General features: G+C 43.2%; 1 protein-coding gene across 2 annotated transcripts in view; it reads left to right on the forward strand.

Annotated features, from left to right (window-relative positions):
- The window catches only part of GRIN2C (glutamate ionotropic receptor NMDA type subunit 2C), a 106,181-nt gene that overhangs the window by 31,872 nt on the left and 51,415 nt on the right, over positions 1 to 22,894 (forward strand). For both annotated transcript variants that reach the window (XM_077327888.1, XM_077327889.1), the window contains exons 2-4: positions 1,774 to 2,197; positions 10,035 to 10,627; positions 16,018 to 16,132. In XM_077327888.1, the coding sequence (XP_077184003.1) occupies positions 1,781 to 2,197; positions 10,035 to 10,627; positions 16,018 to 16,132 (1,125 nt within the window). In that variant the 5' untranslated portion in view covers positions 1,774 to 1,780. The remainder of the gene's footprint in view (positions 1 to 1,773; positions 2,198 to 10,034; positions 10,628 to 16,017; positions 16,133 to 22,894) is intronic.

Genomic DNA, 22,894 nt, shown 5'->3' on the forward strand with positions numbered 1-22,894 from the left:
AATGTGAACTGAAGGACTGGTGGCCTAAATGTGGGTTAGCTGTGACAGGGATTAGAGATGAAGGAGAAATTGCCACACCACTTTCCTCCATGGAAAACAACCTGTTTGGCAAGGAGGCATCTGCTGAGCCTGAAGTTTAAAAATGAATCTAATTGTAGGACTGAGGACTTGATGTACTTTCTGTAGCAAGACTAAATTCCTAGATTTATGTTAGCAGTGTACACTCTTTGCATATATGCAAGAAATTATCCACTAAAGACAATGTTTTCTGATTGCAATATTTAGGGCTTAGCTGCAAGTAAGCATTAAGATGTAGAAGTGGCAGCGAGGATAGTGTCAGGGCAGGAAGAATAGGGACTGCACAATCCACCCCCCTCCGAATTGCATGCCCTAGAAATGTGTTAGGCTTTGAAAATGAAATCTGGCATACCCCAGAAGCTGACAGATTATGCTTTCTGTGCATGTAACACATAGAAATAGGCAGTTGGAGGTGAGGTAAAAATATCTGCTCTGATTACCTTATATCTTAAAGTTCCCTTCCTACTTAATAGACAGGTATACTGGGCAGTATGTTGGGACTAAAAAGTAATTGGTCAACAATGCAAGAGATTGTTGTCTATGAATTTGGAAAAGGAGATTATCAAGCCTTCTTCAGTTTCTGCCACCAGAAGGCAAATGTAATGGAGCATTAGCGGCTGCATTTGACTTGAGAGATTCTGTTAGTGGGATAAGATGTACTGATCCTCTACTCTGCCCTGCAAAAGGGGGGGGGAGGGGAGCCTTGTCAACGGTGTGGCTCGCCAGCAATGATGTCAGTAAGTGGCGATAATCGGCAGTGCTGAAGGATCATCTGTAGAGCGGATAGGATGGGAGAATCTGGCCTCTTAAATATTTGATTGTCAGCTATATGAAGCAACAGGCAATGTAGCCTCAAACCCTTTCTGTTTGTTGCCTCTGGCTATTCTGTATGTTAGAGGAATCATTTCTAATCAAGACACCTAAGAAATAAAAACTGAATAGTACAGCTGTGTCACTTGGGAATGCAGAGATGCAACATGAGCTAAGCAGGATGGAGATAACCCTACTAAGAGCTGAAAAGAAGGACCGCTTGCAAGCGGAAAGAGTGGAATAGGGAAGCAGTGGGGGTTGACCACTGGGTGGCAGTAAATGGAAGCTGGGCTGAAAAACATGTAGAGGTGGAGGTCAGGGAGAGAGCAGGAAAGGGGCTGTTGTAGGAACAAATAGGGGAGAAGACAAATGAGAAGATGGAGGTGGGGGAAGTGGTGACTAGAGGATAGGGATGGAAGGATACAGCAAACAGTTGAGGGAAAGATAATCTCAGGACAACAATAACAAACTCCTGGTAAGGATAGGTGGTTGAGATTAGGAAAGAGTGAAATTGGTAGGCACGTCGAATGGTTGTTAAAAGATGGAGCTGAGGAGATGAAGGAACTGATGAGGCTGTTTTAAGAAAGAGGAGAACTAGTAGCAGGTAGAGCTACTAGTTGGTCTTGTACAAATGGGTGAGGCAATTGTTCTTTAGAATTGTACAAACTTCATTAATGCAGGATCACTTCAGTGGTCTACATCATATTTTTAAGTGTAAAGATAAAAAATAAATGCAGTAAACAGGTGTTTGAACACAATGCGTCATGTTACCTAAACCCTACCTGCTGGAAAAGCACACCTTTTGTGAATTCTTCTAACTCTGCTGTCAATATATTTTTGTGACTGCCTTTTCTGACCCTGGTTTATTTTTCTTCTGGGTTGCAGGGACTCCATGGTGGACATGGGAAGAGCTCTGACAAACACCCTGGTGCTGTCCATGGTGCTGGGCAGTTCAGCTGTCCTAATGGAAACTTTGTCACCAAGCCCTGGGGAACCAGTGGTAAATGTGGCTGTGGTTTTTGGGGGCTCTTCATACCCTCTCCATATACGCAGTCGGCTGACACAACAAAGCTTCCTGGACATTCCACTGGAGATCCACCCTGTCACAGTGATAGTGAATGACACCAACCCAAGCACTCTCTTGACTCAAATCTGTGACATACTTGCCAACACAAAGGTCCATGGGATTGTCTTTGAAGACAACATTGGTACAGAGGCCGTGGCACAGATCCTTGACTTCATCTCATCCCAAACTCATGTACCTATCATCAGCATCAGTGGAGGCTCAGCTGTGGTCCTGACACCCAAGGTGAAACCTCTTTATTGTTCTGGATCATTGAGCTGGGACTGGGAAGGGTAGGATATTCATAAAAGCATATTATCTCAGTTTTGTCAACCAGCCTGTAGCAATTTATACCAATTAATATCTGGCTCCAAGAAATCCACCAGCCTGACAACCAACAGATGTAGGTTGTGAAACAAACAAGGTGAGCAGCCAGAACTAGGGCTAGGGAATTTGGCAGAGAAAGGGAATCCATCCATCCTACTCAAGCTGTAGGAATTCCAGCAGGAAAAGAGTTAAATAGGCCAGGCAATGAGTCCAAGAACAAAAATTTGGCATTAATAGGCTGAGCTAGCAGAACATGTTCCATCAGCCTTTAGGGTGCTTCAACTCAGGTATGGGCTGTGGTTCTGCCTAATAGTGAATGGAGGTCCTGGTCATACTGATAGTAATATATTTGGTAGGCAGTCAGGTGTAACAGTGGACCAGTTCTTTACTTCATTCTGATAGCTTCTCATTAGGAATATCGGCATTTGTTTAGTGCCTCTGTTCTTGTGTTGGGCGCAGCAGCCAGAGATGCAGTATTGTAGAGGGCGAAAAATTTCAGGGATAGAGATATAGCAATCAGAAAACTCATGCCTGCTGAATCTCTCAAAGTCAAGCATCTGCTAAAAGGCACTGGAATAGTGCAAAAACCATACCTGGAAATCCTCCTTCCTATTGGTCTAGGAAACATTGCTTTGTCACGGAGTGGGGCCCTGATAAGTTCCTGTTCTAGAGCATACACTGGGCAAACTCTAGGTTTTCTACCCACGGAAATGAGATGAACCTCTTCCAATTACAGAATGTCTAATAACTGTCTTCTGTATTACTGAAGTAGAGGAAATGGAATGTCTTGGTTCCCCTGAGAGAAGGAAGCTGTATGGCCAAGGACTTTGCCAACAAGTGAGGTTTGTTCATCCATTTCTGGCTTGGTTTTGTAAGTGAATGCCAAGAAATTGATTGTGCCTTTCTTGTGTAGCAATTCCCAATATTAAGAACAAGCCACCCTGAGTCCCTTTAGAACAATTTTGACGAGCCTTGGGCAGGCGAGGGTGGATCCACTCCCATGCTTTATCCCAGCCAAGCTGTGTTTGCATCTTAAATCATCTGCTCAGGGCACATGCAAATAGAGGGCACTGACTGCTGTGGGGTACGCTGGTTTCCTACCGGTGGACTCTGCACTGGGTGATTATTTTTAGTTTGCTCACCTATAGCAGAGTGTCAGTGGTGGTTACTGTCAACTGCTGATAGGAAAATGTGCAAAGTCCCCCCCTCCCTCCCCCCTGGTCTCCAAGCCATGTTCATAGCCACAGCAGTTTGGTTTATTTGTATAAAACTGACTCTGAATTGTTATGTGTGATATTTATCTGAGGAAAACCCTTTAAGACATTATTAGGAACAATTAAGGACATGCTGGGATCAGCCTTGTCACGTTTGTCAGGCCCCCTTAATGCTCATTCTCATGTCAACTTTTTGTGTCATAAAATAATCCAGGGAAATGTCCACAGATGACTCAAAAACAAGTTTTGCCTCTCCAGTGGAAATGGATCTGGATTTTTAACAAGACATTGCTACTGGGCCTTGCCAAATTAAACCATGCCTTCTAGAAGACCCAGTGGCTATTTTACTCACATAGCACTCCATGAAGGTGACTTTAAATTGATCCCTGTGGTGGTTACTTCCACACAGCAAGCAATTCATTTACAGTCCATCACTTGAGGTTTTATTGTCACCATGGCACAAAGGGCTGCTGCGGACCAGTTATTGGTGTACCTAGATGAAGCATCAGTCCTTGATCTCTACCAGTCAGGTTTCTGTTCTGGCTATGAGGTGGAGACGGTCTTGGTCACCCAAATGGATGACCTCTGATGCCAGCTGGACCAAGGCAGATAGACACTTCTCGTGTTACTGGATCTCACAGCCGTGTTTGATCTAGTAAATCATGAGCTTCTTGCTCATCACCTCACCTATGCTAGAATTTGGGGAACAGTCTTGAAATGGCTGATCTTTCTCCAGGGTTGCAGACAAAGTGTTACATCAAGGGACAGCTCCCATATGGGGTGCCACAGGGTGCAGTTTTGTCCCACACATTATTTAACATCTTTATGCGCCCTCTTGCCCTGTTGGTCCAGGAGTTTGGACATGGGTGCCATCAATATACAGATGATACCAAACTCTATATCCTAATGTATGGATGCCCATATTTGCCCCGAGACCGTTGCCAGTTGCTTGGAAGCAGTGACAGTTTAGATCAAGCCGAGTCACCTAAAACTCAATCCTTCAAAGACAAAGGTCCTTTGGCTGGGTAGGAAAAGGCCAGGAGAGGAAGCATGCTTGGCCACCCTAGATGGAGTGCAACTGACAGTTGCACAATCTGCTAGGAATGTGGGAGGCAGGAAGCACCTGCCAGAGCTAGCCCCCGACCCAACCAACCTCACTGCAGCCTAGCAAGGCCTTGCCAGGGCTGCCAGGGGTGGATGGTGGGTGGTGGATGCTCGATCCCGTTGTATTTTTTATACAATGGGCTTTTCTGCTAGTACACACATACAAAAATATGAGTTCTTCTATGTGATCAACTGCTTTGAATGAACAATTTACTAAGTCTAACCAGATGTCACAGATACTTCAATGTGGCCAGTTTCACATATGTATTTGTGGCATCTGGATTACATGGGAACAGCTACCCAGACATGTGTTACATTTGTGCTCCTCTCCCTTGTAATGGAACTGTGCTTCTCATCATTGGCTGCTGCTGAATGACTTCAAGGGAATGCACAATGATGCCATGTCACAGTTCCAATTACTGCACATTACAGGGAAGTGGAAGGGGAAATTCAGCACAAGTTTGCCATTTTCAGCAGCAACTCTGTGTACTTTCTCACATCTAATTGCGACCAACCGACATATTGTGAATCACACTACTATGATGGCGGTGCCAGCATCAGCACAGCAAAAAGCCACAGTGAAAATGCTCTCCGTGGTGCTGTTCATACTAGATTGGTGGAAAGCTTTTTTTTTCTAAAGAGAAACACAGGTTATCTTTAGCTGTTCTGAAGTACCCATTATCGAAGCCTCCTTGTGTATTTCAATTAGTTCTTCAGCATCCCAGCAATGTACCCCCAAGTGACGTCTTTGACCTACTGTTCATGTGTGCAAGGGAAAGGCTAATGCAGTAATGGCCATATCATATTCTCTCCTTCTTCCCACAGCCACTCATCCATTATGAGTATCAGTAGCAGGTTACAAGTGCTGCACAGATTACACACAGGAGAGTCTTTCCGAGTATCCACTGTGTACATTTTTCAGGAGGCAACAGGAAATACTCTAATGCATGTGAAAGCATGTTCAGGTTTCCTCCAATCTATTTTTATGATACTTTGGCACTATCAAGCTACAAAGAGAGCAGTCAAAAATTATCTATCATGTGAATCTGATCAACAGTTGGACATTTTATTTCCTTACAAGAACAGTATTTGTATGTTGGAGTAACTACACTTTTTCACTTGTTATTTTGGTATTTATCCATTAATATATTTTAATGTTTGCATAGTTTTTTAGATTCCAACATTTAAATATTTTATTTCACTTTTCATGGGTTGTTAGCTGCCTTGGGCACCCTATCGTGAAAGAATGGTAGGATAAGCATGTTTTTAAACAAATACTTTTAATATGTTTGTTGGAATTCACTGGTCAATGGACTGTAAATAAGCTAAACTAAACTAAAAGTAAACAAATAAAGACATATTATGGACAATGGGAAAATCTTGCTCAATTTTTTCTGTTTTAATATAAATTTTCACTAAAATACAATCCATTTAATAGTATTGCATTATATGCCATGAATGGTGGCTTTCTTTAGAATAGCATAACTCATTGTTTGTGGAGTGATTGGCTCCTCCGGGCAATCTTTTTGCATGACTGAAGGATTCATTTCTGTAGGGGTGTAGCACTATATGAACCACAAAAATGCACCTACAGAGGCAAGACCCTACGATGTGTTTCCTTGGAACTCAGCTACTTTCAGCAAAGCATTCATCTTCTCCCTGGATCTTTTTCTTTTTTATACTAATTACATACTTCCTATTCTCTTTCACAGTTGGCTAGTTCTCTTGGGGGCATCATGAATTTATGAGTTTCTGTTGCTTTGAGGAGATAGTTGACTTAACTACAGCATTTCACTTTTGTAGCCACCCAAATATGCTGCCCCTTTCCCCCCTCCTTTGATGTTACTGCTGTTATAAATCATAATGGCATAATTTTCAGCTGCACTCCCCCCTGGAGGAGATAAACAGGAGCCTTGTCAATTGCAGCACCCTGACTTCAGAACACCCTCTCTTTGGAGACCTGTCTGGTTTCAGTAGGTGAAAACATAACAATTTCCCCAGGCTTTAATTGATCTCTCCACCCACCCCTTTCCTTCTGCTGCTGAATAAGTATTTATATCTGGCCATCAATTGCTGATTGACTGTTGCCTTTAAAATATCTTAGCAACTTAATTCATTTTTCTGCTATTCTGTTTTTAATGCTCTGATTGAAATATTCAGCTTTGTTTATTTGTTTTTTTAAATAGTATTTATTACCTGTCCACTGTCTGGCACCTCAGGACAAGTTCCAACAAAACAAAATTCATAAATAGGATATAATGCAAAATAAAATTTAGTTAAATTAGTTAATTAAAAACATTAAACTATTACAAATTATTGCCCGCTTTTCTCTATCCCACACGAAGGAGCAGGAGGAGGATCATCAGGCCCTTTAACTACAATAAATGTAGTTTAATTTAATTTGGTGTATTTCTGGCAGGGAGGCCAGTGACTCCAGATGTTGTTTCTGCCTCAGCCATAGGCCCAGCAAAACCGCTCTGTTTTACAAGCCCTGCTCTAATTAGATTTTTACTTTGCTATTTATATTATATATAACTCTTTATTGTAAGCTGTTCTGTAGTTCAGTTTTTGGGGTATAAATGCTTTAAGCAAATGTTATGAAATAATAATAGAAAAATTAAACAAAAATTAGCAGCAGCCTAGGCAATATACAGGGAGAAAAAGCCCAGGATATTACTTCCCCCTGCCTGGAAGTTGATGATTTACAATTGGGTAATGAATGCTATGAGAGCCATGGCCAGGTGCAAACAGGAGAGGTCAAAGAGAAATAAGAAGTTATTTATTTATTTAAATATTTGTGTCTAATTTTGACCACAATGGGAAGTAAAAGTGACTTCCAGCACCATTCCCCCATCCTCCCTTGTCCCCAGTGGCACCATAATGAATTCTGTCACACTTGTCCCTGTGTGCACAGCATGATTAAGAACTGCAGCCACCTGGGGGAACATGGCAGGTGAAGGTTAATAGCAAGCACATTCTCATGATGCATGATCATCTCACTCCCGAGAACCTAGTCATATAACTCATACATGAATGTAACTGGGAATTAAATTATTCTCACAAAGCAGAATCTGTACAAATTCATAGGGCTCCTCTGATAAGTAAAGTCCTACCCAAGTATTCTAGTCTCGCTGAAGGTTGATAAAGGCCCGGAATTCTGCCTTCCATCAATGCCACCAGACTCAAACTTTGTCATAGAAGAAATTTTGAATCCTGGAGAATGTGCAGGAAGTGATATTAGAAAAACAGAGGAGGACATGAAGGTCTGCAATTCATTACTGGTCTGTGGCATTCTCCATGGATTTGTTGTAAAAATTGTGTGATGGATGTTTGAACAATGAAACTTAGAAGATTTGCACAACATGGGATAGTTGTTAGTGAAGGAAATAAAGAAGCATCAGGAATAATATTTGGAATAAAACACCCATCTTGGAAGGAAATTCTGATATAAAACATGAGTGGCTGAAGCAGGACCACAGAGCAACAGAAGTTGATTCCCACTTCTAGCTTCCCCCCTCCTTTTCAAACTGCATTTGGGTGGCATTTTGCAAGCAGTTGTGTCTGAGATGCAAGAATCACCATCTACTCCTTAGATCTCAACCTATTGGTCACATTCTGCTTTGATAATTCGTCAAAAGCTTTCAGGTAAATTGGGGGCTTCAGGAGGGGCAATATAGAATCTTCAAATCTAGGTGGTGCAGGCACGTCATTTAGTAAAGGGGCAAACCTGCTGGTGAGTATAGTTGGCAAAAGCTGCAGAAAATATTCCTCTATCTTACTTTTCTTTGCAGCTGACACTTCCCCATCATTATGGACAGATCTCCCTCCATTATTGTTGAAGTATTACTAGAGATGAGCGTATATAAAACCAGTTAAATAAATAAATAAACTAAAATAACGCCTTGCAAAATAATTCTTAGTAAAAAGGCTTAAAATTAATACAGCTTGTAAAATACTGGGTGCTATTAAGTTAAAATATGGCTCTAATAAAAGCCCCAGATTAAAACCCACTGAAATAATCCCTAGTGGAGAGTAGGATATAAAATATGAACAGTTAAAATAAAATAAAATATAATAATAAAATACTGATAAAATCAGTAAAACTGTTGTAAAATTAAAACTTAAACAGTTGCCATTCACAGACGCTGATAACAAAGTGGCTGCAGGGAAGCTCAATAGATACAACATCTAGAATACAACTGAGAGTATTAATGTATTTGCACGATAAAAGCACAAACCCAGAACACAAAATTGCCTCTATATGGGCAGTTTAATAACAAGTAACAACAAACCAAACATATAAAACAGCATAAAGCAAACCACAACCTAGGTTAACTGTTTCCGCATTGGGAACTTCACTGGCCTGGCTCCCATGTGGGAGTGCAAATCTAGGGTGGACAAGGTGCACTCAGCCAAATGCTCCCCTGTGTGGAAGCAGGAAGAGGCAGGGCAACCTGTCCCAGCTCAAACTCCATCCTGCAGTCTGGGATGAAGCCTCCAGGGCAGAAATGGCCCTAGGAAACAGAGGGGAAGAGAGGAGACAAAGCTCTCTCCCTCCCAACGACCAATGTCTGGAAAACAGTAATTAGGCTCTGTGTTTTCTAAGTGGGAGGGAAAATCATTCCAGCTCGCCAAGGTCAGCCACTCCAGAAGAAAAACAACTACTGTCCTAAGCTGCAACAATCTATACCAAACTACAAATTGAGAAAAGGAAAAGTCCTAATATAAACTTATCTGTAATCGAACCAGTTCACTTGGAATGAAACTCAGTGTCTGTATCTGTTGACTTTCACTGGAACCAGAAGACTTCAGAATAACAGAATAAATCAGGCCTGGGAGGCTTCCCCCACAGAAACATTCCAGTGGATCCAAACCCAAGAGCTGTATATATTATAGTGGTGCTTATGCTTCCCATTTACAAGTGGAAATGGCTTTGAGGGGCACAATAGGTTCTGCAGAGCTGAGCAACCTTATGCCATGAACAGGTGTCAAAGCAGGAACTGGGGCCCAGTTGCTGGCCTCTCCCCTGGATTCTATAGCAGTCGGTCCTGTATTGGAATGGGCAAACTGTTGCCATGTAGTCAGCATGGAGTTGGAAGGGTAAAGTTGCCAGATCCGGTTTGGGAAACTCCTGGAGATTTGAGGATGGAGCCTGGAGAGGACAGGGCATTCAATGGGGTAAAATGCCAATAGAGTCCACCCTCCAGAGCAGCCATTTTTTCCAGGGGGAACCAGTCTCTGTAGTCAGGAATTTACCTGTAATGTCAGGAGATCCTCAGGTCCCACCTGGAGGCTGGCATCCCTAAAAGAGCAAGATGATCAAGGCTATTTCTAAGTCTATGAATGTAGCTTTAAAAATCAATGACTGTTTTTTTTTTAACATTTTTACATTATTTTTACATTTCTACTTACTAATTCATTCTCTTCCCCTCTTGTAGGAACCCGGCTCTGCATTTCTACAATTGGGTGCCTCAATTGAACAGCAGATCCAGGTGATCTTCAAAGTCTTAGAGGAGTATGACTGGAGCTCCTTTGTTGTTATCACCAGCCTATACCCAGGATACAATGTCTTTCTGGATGTGATACGGTCCTTCACGGATGCCAGCTATTTTGGCTGGGAGATGCATGAACCCCTCACCTTTGAGATGACTCAGGATGGAAGTGACACTAGAATGCAGAGGTTGCTGCGTCAGGTAGATGCTCAGGTGATGATCGTGTACTGCTCAAGGGAGGAGGCAGAATATCTCTTCCAAGTGGCAGAGCAGGTTGGCTTGATTGGACCTGGCTATGTCTGGATTGTGCCTAGCTTGACGGTGGGGAGCATGGATGTCCCCCCCAGCTCTTTTCCTATTGGCCTCATCAGCGTGGTCACCGAGAACTGGAAAATGAGCCTGAGGCAGAAAGTCCAGGATGGTGTGGCTATCATCGCCCTGGGGGCAGAGAGCTATTTCAAGACCTATGGCTACCTCCCGATGGTGGGCAGAGACTGCAAGGCGCCTCCCAGCACTGCTGCAAACAACACTTTCTACAGGTCAGCATGGGCAGCAGCAAACTGAGGAGCGCCATTTCAGTGCATATCTGTGGGCATGCATCAGAAATTAAAATGGAAATTGCAGCAAACCTGTGGAATGAAGCCAAGAGATTTGCTCTCTTGGATGGGGTGGTTTAATAGTTAAGACAGATCTATGTTTCTGTACTGTTGACCATTATCCATCTAAAATGACTCCGTTCTGCTGCCAGAATTCTCCAGATATTTTTACACATATTTACACAAAGGTATTAGCTAGGATGGTCAGAGCTGGAGGAGAAAGAAGGGCATGTGCAGCCAAAGCAGAGAGAAGAATCCATGTTTGGCAGCAAAGGGGGAAAGCAGCTGTTTGAAGCATGGAAGGAGAGGCAAGAAGTTGTGCAAGGTCCATATAGTCAGATGCAGAAAATGCCACAGCAATGCTTTCTGAGTTTTTATCAGAAATATGTGAAACTTATTCAAGCTTCTTCCTGTTGCCATTTTATTTTCTCTTTCCTTTGAAAGAGTCTCAAATCCAGGCAGAGAAGTTCATCAGGTTCCTTAAACATCCTGGAGGTGCAGTTGTCTAGTGCAATGATATTTTACAGAGACCATGATATTTTACAGAGTAACTCAAGGGGAAAATAGAGACAAGTCTCTGCCTCAAGAAAATTACAATCTAAAGGCTTTTGCTGTATCTAGCAACTGAGTCCACTGTAGATCCTAGCAAAGGTCATTGCAACTTGTTAAGAAGCCTAGACCCAGTAAGGCAGCCTAGACCCAGGCCAGAACTCAACTAATTTCCAGGACCATTCCGCACCCGATTGAAAAAGTGAGTCTTACCTTTTGCAAACACCATATTTTTTGTGTTTTGCACGACATCGTAAACATCCAGTGTTACATCTGCAAACCGGCAGCTACATCCTCCATTCTAAAGTGCTTGCAAGGGAATCCACAAAACTGGATTACCCCTGCCATGTAGCGCTATCAGGATGAGAGCAGTCAGCAAGTCACTCACACAAGACACGTGTGTTTCCAAAGTAACGAGATTTCCAGCTCCAGTGCCTGCCCTTGAACCCGCCACCCTCTCTCTTAACCCGGAATAGGGCTTTCTTTTTATTTAAAAAAAAACTGCCTGGATTAACGAATAGACACACAATCGCCCAGGCAGAGCACAAAATAGACCTTTCCCCACCAATTTGCCCATAAAGCATGTTTCTTCCCCACCAAAATAATAATAATAATAATAATAACAACAACAACAATAAATCCACCCCATTTTTTTAAGCTTCAAGGCACTGGATTGCAAGAGGGATTGCAGTGAAAGGAGTCCTATGCATCCATGAATAACGCATATGCCTGTAAACGAATAAGTCTCATTAAGAAAAATAGCGGGCATTGTGGTCCCTTTAAAAGAGGGAGAAAGGTGATTGGCAGCCTGTCTTGATTGACAGGTGGAAGAGAGGAGCATGTATAGCACATTCCCCTCTTCCGCCATTTCAAGCAGGCGTGTGAAATGCCAGGAAGTGCAAGATGGCAGCAGAGGAACCAGCAGGTGAGGAATTCTGGGAGGTGCATTTTTTTTAGCGTTATGCCATTGCGTTGGCCTAAGGGTTTTTTTTTTCTGTGCAGAATGATCCCCAGTTTTCTGTCCTAAATGATTACATCTCCCAGCAGGTTTTGTTGTTTATAGCCACTAGTGAACTGAAGAGCATGATGGTTCTCCTAGTGCAAGGGTAGCCAAACTCTGGCTCTCCAGATGTTGATGAACTACAGATCCCACAGCTGGCAAAGGCACATGGGAATTGTAGTCCATGGGCAACTGGAGAGCCACAGTTTGACCACCCCTGTCTAGTGGGGCAAACAACAAATGGAAAGAATACAAGGAAAGAAAAGTGAGGATAATTTGGGGTAAATGTGAGCAATCAGTGAACATGCTGGAAATGCAGCTTCTCCTTTCACAGTGAACACTGCTAAATAGAACTTTTCGTAAATCCTTCTGCCCCATAAAAGAAAGGTTGCCATCCTCCAAGTTGGCAAAACAAAACAATAGTGTATCAGCAGGGGTAGCCAAAAATGGTACAGAAAAAAAAAGCCTGCTGTTTTGAAGGGCAATATTCAATATTGAAAGGCCTGGAGATCTCCTGGAATTACCAATGACCTCCAGACAACAGAAATCCTTTCCCCTGGAGAAAGTGGCTGCTTCGGATGGTAGATTCTATGACATTATACCCCAATGGGATCCCTCTCCTCTCCCAAACCTGCCCTCCCCAGGATCCACCATCAAATCTTCAGGAATTTCCCAACCTGTAGTTGGAAGTGCCACACAAAAGAAGTTCCCTCGAGGCTTGGCAGTTCTTTGTGGAATATTGTGAAAGGAGGTATTTCCTGCTATTTAGGAGCAGGTGGGGAGCATGGATGGGGAGCATGGATGTGTGCAAGCATGGCAAATGGACCAAGACACCTTCCTTTGCTACACATTGCTGATGGATTTGCATCGCAATGAAATGAGTGTTTCAGCTCAACAAGACCAAGAGCTTTGCTCCCATTGCAAAAGCAGTTCACGTACAAGGGGAAGGCATGTCAGGATGGAAGCCACATGTTTTGTCACTGTGCTGCTCACTGCTGCCGCCACCCCTCCCCACCAACTTCTTCCTGTCATGTTGGCCCCAAAGAGCTGATAAGATGGCTTTCTTGCACTGCCTCTTTTGGATTGGCTGCAAGCAGAGCTTTCATACATAAAGGGGCTTGTTTCCCCTTTAAGTCAGAGCACAGTGGTTTATGTTTGCAGTGACTTAAAAGGGAAACAGGAAACATGCTTGGAAAGAGCTAAGGTCATGTTGCACTTGCAATTCCTCCAAAATCGTAGTGTTGAAGCAACTCAAGACTTACTCTTTCTTGCGCTCCATTTCAGAGTGAGGGCAATATAAGAGATCTCTGTCATCAGCAGATAGACAGATTTATGTTTCTGTATATCAACCATGAAGCCCTTGGACTTTCTACATAATCTAATTGGTTGGAATATGTTAAAAGTGAGTCCTAGTGGGAAAAAATGGTGCAGAGACAGGCTGGAGCAGTGAATAGCCACTAAAAAACCTACAAAACCCTTGGAGTACACTTTCATGCTGAAAATGTGTATATTTGAAATCCGGCACAACCCTAATGATCAACTCCATAATTATGTGAAACAGGTACAGATGTCCATTTTGCCAGCTGTGAAGACTCACAATTGGCCTTGCCTTCTACCAATATTTTCTTCTGATAGCATAAATGTCATATATTCACACATCACAAGTGCTTTGAATGGTGAACACACAGCATGCTTGTTATTTCTGTAATGTGAGAAACAACCTTTCTAGACCTGCAGTACAAGTGCAAGGTCAAAGTTCCAGGTAAAACAAAAGAGGTAAGAAGTAATCCAGCTTCCCTTTTGTTTCCTACCAGTTGGAACAGTCAGCCTTTTAATCGGGCCTTTCCATGTTTGCCTAATCTCTAATTTCTCTTTTTTCCTCCTTTTGGTCACTCTTATTCATCGCCAAAGTTGCAAAAAGGGGCAGCATGCCCTCCAAGAGGGAGAATAAAAGAGGAGGCAAAGTCAGGGACATGTGATATGAACCAGAGACCAAGCTAAATTGAACAATACAAAGAAGCCAACAGTGTGTGAAACATTGTTTAATTTCCAGATTCACACTTTTGGAGCAATGCTTGGTCATATAACTACAACTTCCACTTGGGGTTCTGTAATTCTAGGGCATTGATGAGTAGTAGCATCATCCTGAAAGCATTCTGTGGGTATAAACCATGTGTTAATCAGTGATACTGGTGATGCTAGCGGAACAGTTTGAGAATCCAAAACATGGTTGTAGCAGTCTTGGAATCTCTTAGAAGATAGAATCCATTGGAAGATGGCTAAGAGGAATGGAAGGGGCTGTTTTGGGAAAAGAAAAATGCTCTTCATGTGAAGTGTAATAGACTGTTTTCTGGGACAGGGATAGTGTTCTTACTAGACAGCACATGACATTGACTAATTTGCCTCTGCTTCTTAGTATTCTGTTCTAATTCATGGGTCATAGATTTGGTATTCACATTTTTAAGGAGGCACTTCACTACCAAGTGAGGTGGAAGACAAGAGGTTTGTACTGGAAGATTGCTTCTATCCCAACCTATCTGTTCATGAGTGCCTGAACATTGGGATCAGGGAAGCCAAAGGGCATGGATTTTACTGTGTGTCACTTGGTCAAATTGTGTATCATAGACCATTTATGCACTGGGCACTTTACTGCCCCAGGTCTCATGCAGGAACACAAATAGGGGGCAGATGAGGTGCACTGGGCCAAATGCTCCCCCGTGTGGGTGCAGGAAGAGGTGGGGCCACCTGCCACGACTAAAACTCCAGCCTGCAACCCAGCATGAAACCTCCAGTGCATAAACGGTCATTCTGACTCACCTCTCAGTTGTTTAAAAAAGGAGAGCAATCATTGGAAGCTCCATTGGAGGAAAAGCACCTGTAGTATTTCCTCACAAATATGCTTTCTAATTTGCTTCAGCCCCTTGAAGGGGACAGGGGACATGTCTCTGTGTCTTGTCTCCTATAAAAGGAAAGCAGTTGTTTTGAGGGGGCAGGAATTTTGAAGAGGAAATAGCCAGCAGAGAAAGGACTCCACCAATCCCTCCAAAAGTCATGGGAAAGTTACAGAGAAAGAATATTGCTTGGAATATTGTGGGACCCTTCTCTCTACAGAAAGGATTTCTGCCTGCAAGTCCTTTTTGTCTTGTTGAGAGCCAGCTTGTGTAGTGGTTGAGAGAAGCCACCTCTAATCCAGAGAACCAGGTTTGATTCTGTGCTTTCCCACATGCAGCCAGCTGGGTGACCTTGGGCCATTCTCTCAGAGCTCTCTCAGCCCCACCTACCTCACAGCGTGTCTGTTGTGGGGAGAGGAAGGGAAGGTGATGGTAGGCTGCTCTTTCGGGTAGTAAAAAGCTTATGCCTAGAATTAAACTTTGTTGGTCTTAAAGATGCCACTGGACTCAAACTTTGACCTTGGGCCAAACACTTTTCTCAGCCTACCTTGCAAAATTGTTACGAAAATAACTCCATGTATGTTTCCTGAGCAAGATGCAGTTTTGATGGATTAAGAAAACAGCTCTCCTACCAACAGTTGCAAGGTGGTACATCTTCCATTAAATATCTTCCTGTTCACCATTCACTTCCCTGGGGGAAAAATGGTCTCAACCCTGTAAAATGCACCTTAGCCATCTTACTGTGAAATTATGAAGCTCACATCAGCATAGGAGAGACTGATGAGAAGCACTAGCCAGAAAAAGGAAGAGCTGAGTGTATTATTCTTGAGAAGCCAGGCAATCAAATGCTTAACACTTTCCCTTCAGCAATACTTTCCATTTCCTCTCAACAGGCATTTGCTCAATGTGACTTGGGAGCAGAGGGATTTCTCATTTAACGAAGGCGGCTACTTGATCAGGCCTACCATGGCGGTGATTTCACTGAATCGGCATCGGCTCTGGAAGATGGTAAGGGTTCCTTGCTCTTACCTGTTCTTACCTCCTTGATCACAAAGTAGGTTTTTCCAGTGTGAGGCTCATCTATTGCACTCCTGCAATTTCCTCAAATGCGGGAAACTCAACTGCATAATTTGTGGTAGTGGGATTTAAGAGCCAACTTGGTGTATTGGTTAAGAGTGGTAGCCTCTAATCTGGAGAGCTGGTTTGATTTCCCGCTTCTCCACATGCAGCCAGCCAGGTGACCTTGGGCCAGTCACAGTTCTCTCTTGAAGCTCTCATAGCTCACCTACCTCACAGGGTGTCTGCTGTGAGGAGAAGAGGGGAAGCCAATTGTAAGTGACTTTGAGACTCCTTCAGCTCTTCTTCTTCTTAATTGTCTTTTCTAGGTGTACAAGCATGAGACCATGTTAGAATGCTTCTTTCTCAATCTGCAGTTGTGATTCTCCGTAGTTCAATCCTCAGATTGCCTGACTAGGATTTCTTGGTGACCTATGCCATGGGGAGTGTCCATGGCTCAGTAGCTCATCTGTGTTACATTAAGCAAACTCCAGGTTCAGTCTCCAGCATCTGCAAGTGGTGGGAAAACCTCTATGTGGGATCTTGGAGAGCTGCTGCCATTCAGAGCAGGCAATTCTGACCAGTGGTCTGACTTGGTATAAGGCAGCTTCATGGGCCATGTATCTACACAGCAGAGGGAAGAGAGGATAAGAGAGAGGAAGAAAGAATAAACAGCTGAATTCTAAACTTAAGGATGCATGGAGGTCCACAGCTGCCACTTTACTTGTCCTTCCCAGTATGTTTATCAGCGTTGCTGCTTTCTGCCATTGTGACAGTTCATCTGACTGATAGAGCTGTGTATGGAGCTTTTTTTCTTCCAAATTGGTATGGCAATTTAATTTCATTTCATAAACAAATTGAAGCACCATGAAATGAAATTCTGGATTCATTTATTCAGTGTTATACAACTAATTTATTTAATTTACAATGCCTTGATAATATATCAGATACTATGGGACACGTAACTCAATAGGACGGGTGCATTGAGATGTCCTTGTTTGCGCAAGAGTGCTTCATAGTTTTTCACTCGCATGGAATTGAATTAAATTAATAAGTGGCCAAATTATGTGAAGGCAAATTGGTTTAAACAAGTTATATTTTTGAGATGTAGGTCGAAAAGATCTTGCAGAGAACTCTGATGACTTGGCAATAAATTATATTTTGGTTTTGAAAATGAATGGAAAAAGCCATACTGACATGAACTCAAATTGAGTTGTCTCAATATACTTCACATTGACCGTTTACGCACTGGAGGTTTCATGCCAGGCTGCAGGCTGGAGTTTTAGTCATGGCTGGTTGCCCCACCTCATCCTGCACCCACACGAGGGAGCCTCCTGCACACGGGGAAGCCTCCTGCACAGGAGCTGGGGCAGTGAAGTTCTCAGAGCATAAACGGTCACTCAGTGTTGATTTCCTGACATAGGACTGTAGCTTTCCCAGGTATCACACTTCACATGTAGAAGGAGCAAAAGACCTAGTGCTGTATATATATCCTGACATGTTGAATTTTTCAATTAATATTTAAACATATATTCTTATTAGGGTCCCAGTCTTATGCTTTTGTCTGGTCAACATATTTCTAATTCTCAGCATTAATTTGTGGCCCTCTGTAGTAAGAGACCTGATTCACAGTGGAATGTTTTTTACCTGTTTAGAATGTTTTATTATGCATGTGCTCTTGAGCTGTACCATGTGCTCAGATGTACCAGGATGTTGCAGAAGACTGAAGCAGATGGGCCATGCATTCATCGGGCCCTATTAAAGTATTCAGACTGCCTGAGTCAATGGGACTCTATTCTCAGTTGGGCTATGATGAAGTCCATTCATATAATCAAATACTTTATTGTTGAGCACATTTCCGTGGTGTGCCTTCCTCCCTGCAGTTGGATGTTTGGCCCTTGCTAATTTCCCCCCACCTTTCAAGTGGGAAGACAGCCAAACACTTAAGATGCCAAAACATTTCATTGCACATGTGCATTGGGGGTGAGAGCGTGTCATGGGCCCTATTTGATAAACGTGTATTACTAACTATATCAACTCAGGATTCCCCTTCTGTTTGGAAGACTGCCATAAACTGCTTTGGAAAAGATAAAAGGCTGTCTGTGGAATAATACTGGTGTTAATTAAGAAAACTCTATTTCTGTAAATGTTTTCTGCTTATGCTATTTATTTATCATATGATCATCTTTAGTTGTCAAAATGCTCTCTTGTGTATCATAACAGATTTTACTATGGTTCTGTTAGCATAGGCCTATATACACAGTCAAAATATGATTGTGTTTGTGATGGTTAGCTGCACTTGTGTCTCCCTTAATAGTCTTTTAACAACAGTAACATTTCTTTTGTGAATAAAATCTAAAGAAAGTTTGAAAGGTACAAGTTGAATTATCCAGTTTACCTGCTTCTAATTAAACTATGATATCATTGAAGTGTTGAAAAATAATGGATAATCCTCATTTCACATATTTCCTGTCTCAGTAGTAAGAAACATCAGGTACTAAAGTTTAAATTTTTACAACCTAATTTAGACTGGACAGAATTTGAGAAGCTTATCAGATAGTTCATATTTTATTGACATCCAGATGTCACAAATTGAGTCTGGTCTTCTTGGTTCTCCTTAGCAGTAACCTTAGAGTGCAGCCCTAATCAGAATCACATCATTCTGTCTATTAAAGACAGGGGGCTGAAAGGTGCATTACAATAAGCACCCTTAGCACAGTTTTCTATTTGCAATCCTTGAAATTTGGAGTTGTATCTCAGCAATAAATTTGAAGTCCTTTGTCTGAGGTTTTTTTAAGCTGGAAAAGATTTCTATGAATTGCAGTTCAATTTCGATCCATGAATATTTTACAAGCAGGTGACCAATGAAACTGACAAGGGAAGGAAGCCCCATTGTACTATGGGACCCATTCTGCAATGGTGGCAAGGTGTTCCTTCCTGGCCACACAGGACGTGGGGTTTTCATTTGGAGCCTGGCACTCCATGACAGTGGCTTGCTTGGGCCAAACCAGTTGCATGAGTTAGATGATCTACCAAATGAAACTGAGTGACGTGAGGTCACAGGTGGCAGGGGTGTCTACACTGGAGGCACAGAGCCTGGCTAATGGTTTTAGGTCCTTGCCGTTCGTGGTGGGAGGCGAATGGGAACTGATGGTCAGCCTTGCAATACCAGTGTCCTGATCAAAGGGGCCGAGCTCAGTGGCCTTCCAGGAAACTGTCTCCTGGATTTCCTGACATTGTGTTCTATCACTGACAGCGTGCGTCTCTACGGTCTCAATGTTGATTGGGTGAAGTGGGACTGAATTTTTACAGCCAGGGTTTATAGGGCTTTTAGGGACTGCTTCCTCTTGCAAACTGGTAAGAGTCTCAGGTTGAACTAGCAAGCTGTTTGGAGCCCTAACTGCTGTTTTAGGGTGGCTATTTCATTTTGGCACACCTAGTGGCTAACATGGGTGCACTGGGTACTACTCTGCATGTTGTACCTGAATCTTTTGTTCCTCTGATTTTACTACGTTTTTCTCTGTGGCCTCAGCTCTTGCTTTGGCCTTCTCTAACTGTTTCTTAGTCTCCTGTGCTACTATTGTGTAACCGTTTTTTCCTGTGACCAGATCAAAGCGTTCCACCTGCAGTTTGTCTGACTCTTGAGCCTAAGCTCAAGACTGATAGAGCTGCCTAAGCTCAAGCCCGGCCATGGTCTCCCTAGCCAGTGTTGCATAGTATCTGCAGGGGGTTGGGGAATCTGAAGGAGTCCAACTCCCATGGGTTCATCCTTTTCTTGGTCACCAATTTCTCTAACTTGTCCAAGCAAGCCTTTGAACATTCTACTCTCTCATGGTTTTTCTCCTACAAGAGAAAGTCTGAATGAGGACATTAGCTCAGGGATGGGAAGGATTCACCTCAATCTTAACGGAAATTTGACTCAACTATTTGGTAGAGTGAGAAGGAGGAAACAAAGTCTAAGAAACTTAACTTTGTCACATTGGAAGGAAGATGATTTGAAACCAAACAGAATTCTAACTAGTCTAAATTCAGAAGGCTAATTTTTCAGAAGGGAAGAGTATCTTGCTCCACAACCAGACAAATTGCTGAAACCCACACCAGATGCACAGTTAAAATTATTCTCATCTGGAACAATCCTTAGGGTATTTAAAGTGCCGTGGCAATAGGAACTCCCTCCCACTACTGAGCATAAAATGATGGCTCACAGCCCAAATTCTGAGAAAGCCCTTCTTTATCCTAAGTGAAGACTCCCTATTTATCTATATGTGCCTTAGCACAAAACCAACCAACTCTGAAAGCCCTAAAGGGGATGACCTCCAAGGAACCAAACATGTGTCACCCCTTTATGTTCTACTAAACCTCACAGACATTTTCACAGACAGTATGTGCCAATATGAATGGCTGAATGACACATGCTGGAAATAAAAAGGAAAAGTCAGTCCTTTGACAGAATCATGCACACTAAGTCAGCCCCACATATGAACTCCTAACCACAAGTTTCTTCCAGGAAGTCCCATTATGCCTGAAGTCTAAATGTTTCCAGGGTACTTAGAGAGGCTGGATGGTGGTCACAGAGCCACTATTCATGCGTTACCCAAATTAGATATTGGAATGGGGGGGATTTAGCTAATAAGAGGGGTAACTACCGATCTTCACCAGTGTATACGAGGGTTATTCCCTTAGAAACAAATAAACTAATCTGAAATAAAGTGGTTTTATTGAGGGGAATTTTAATAGGGGCAAGCCTTAGAGAAACCCCATCATTCAGGAGCAATTGCCAAGGTGATAACTATTACTGTTAAAAAGAATCTCCATATGGAGAATAGCAAGCAATCCCTGAAGAAGTTTCAGAAAAACAGGTTTATTGAATACCTGGGACCCCGTTCTGATTGCTTAAGTTTTTCAAAGTGACCTCAATAATACAAAATTCTTTGAAATTATATTTCAAATCGCTCAACATTTAGCCTTTTTTCTTCCTTTATATTCAATTTTGGTGATTTCTGTGTGTGACAAAGACAGTGAGGAGAAAGCCCAAGGTGGGACTTTGGAAGTTTCCCAGGAACAAAAACAATGACCATGATTGTTCTACCAGGGCAGAATTAAAGGTATGTGTCTTGATGACCTAGGATGGGAAATAGCTAGAGTGGAGCAGGCAATTAGTCTTTGGATCTCTTTTGAGTGTGGATGGAAGGAAGGGGTTTTAGAAGTTGATGAAATTAGCACAACTTCTCTTGGACAGACTATTGTCTAATGCAGTGGTCCCCAACCCCCAGTCCGGGGACCGGGACTGGTCCGTAGATCAGTCGGTACCGGGCCATGGCTCCTCCTTATCCTCCTCCTGGCTGCTGCCTCGGGGGCTGCCCTTCCACTCTGCCGCCAACTCACCTTTGGTGTTCTCCAGCGGCCGCTATGGCTGGGGCTCGCCCTCGGCATGGCACTGCGCAGCTGCTGCTGGCAGCGCCCCCCAGCAGATGGCGGGAAGTCAGGGGCACCGGGGGGAAAGCAAGTGGAGCAGGGGCTCAGGCAGCAGCGACGTCCCTTGGCAAAAGACTCCCCCCCTCCCGGGCCTCAGTAAAATTGTCAAGCGTTGACCGGTCCCCATTGATAAAAAGGTTGGGGACCAATGGTCTAATGGATATGCATACCTGTTTTTAGGTGGGGAAAGAAGCTAACTGTTAATCAGCCCCTGTGGCCTTATAATGATCTAATCCAGGGGTAGTCAAACTGCGACCCTCCAGATGTCCATGGACTACAGTTCCCATGAGCCCCTGCCAGCAAATGCTGGCAGGGGGTCATGGGAATTGTAGTCCATGGCCATCTGGAGGGACGCAGTTTGACTACCCCTGATCTAATCTAATGAGCCTGGAAAATTCTCAGAGGCATGACAATTGTTTGGTGCTTGTGCTTTCAATCCTGTTTTGGAGTGACCTTTGCAACTTGGGTCAGTTTCAGAGGTAGCTGACATTGACCATTGCCACACGAGGAAGTTGCCCCTGAACAGCCTTTGAATGTTGGCAGCTTTTAGAGCCCCGTCTACATCTCATTGCCTGCATCTCGAGGGTGTCCAGCAGTTGGGTTGAGTTTGGGCCATTTTAAAAATGCAATTTGGAAAATCACCAAAACTGGATGTACAACCCTAAATCATGCGTACCATTGGTGAGCAAACAGTTGAGCAACCAGAAGCAAGCCCATATGGAGGGGGGAAGACATAATAGTCTCTGCAGCATTGTCCCACCCCCACACCTGCCTTACCCTCTCCATTTCCTGATCCGAGTAATTTTTTTAATATGGCACGGTCCATGTTGCAATGTGACCACAAACCTACATTGTCAACGATGAAATAAAATATTGTTTAAAGCATCCGTAGTCTTTTGGGGACCATGTAGACAAAACACAGCCCCTTTTCTGTTTTCTGGAGGTGGGGAATGAGCTGGGAAAGAAGGGAAGGTGATCAGGCTGGGAAAGAGGTGGTGGGTGGATGATCGGGCAGCCTTCTCCTGATCATACAGGGGTCTTGGCAATTTGTTTTTAAGCCAACCATCAACACAAAATGTCTTTTTAGGCTCCAGGGACCATGTTCAGCATCTCAGAAATCCACCCAGGCAGAAATAAAGTGCAAAAGAACACGAATTCCCAAAGGGCGCCGGAATGCGGTATCGGTCTGGCATTTTTCCATAACAACACGGCAGTGTTGATTTTTATTAAAAATGCATC

This window comes from Paroedura picta, chromosome 3 (assembly GCF_049243985.1).
Source record: "Paroedura picta isolate Pp20150507F chromosome 3, Ppicta_v3.0, whole genome shotgun sequence".
NCBI classification, from domain to species: Eukaryota; Metazoa; Chordata; class Lepidosauria; order Squamata; family Gekkonidae; genus Paroedura; species Paroedura picta.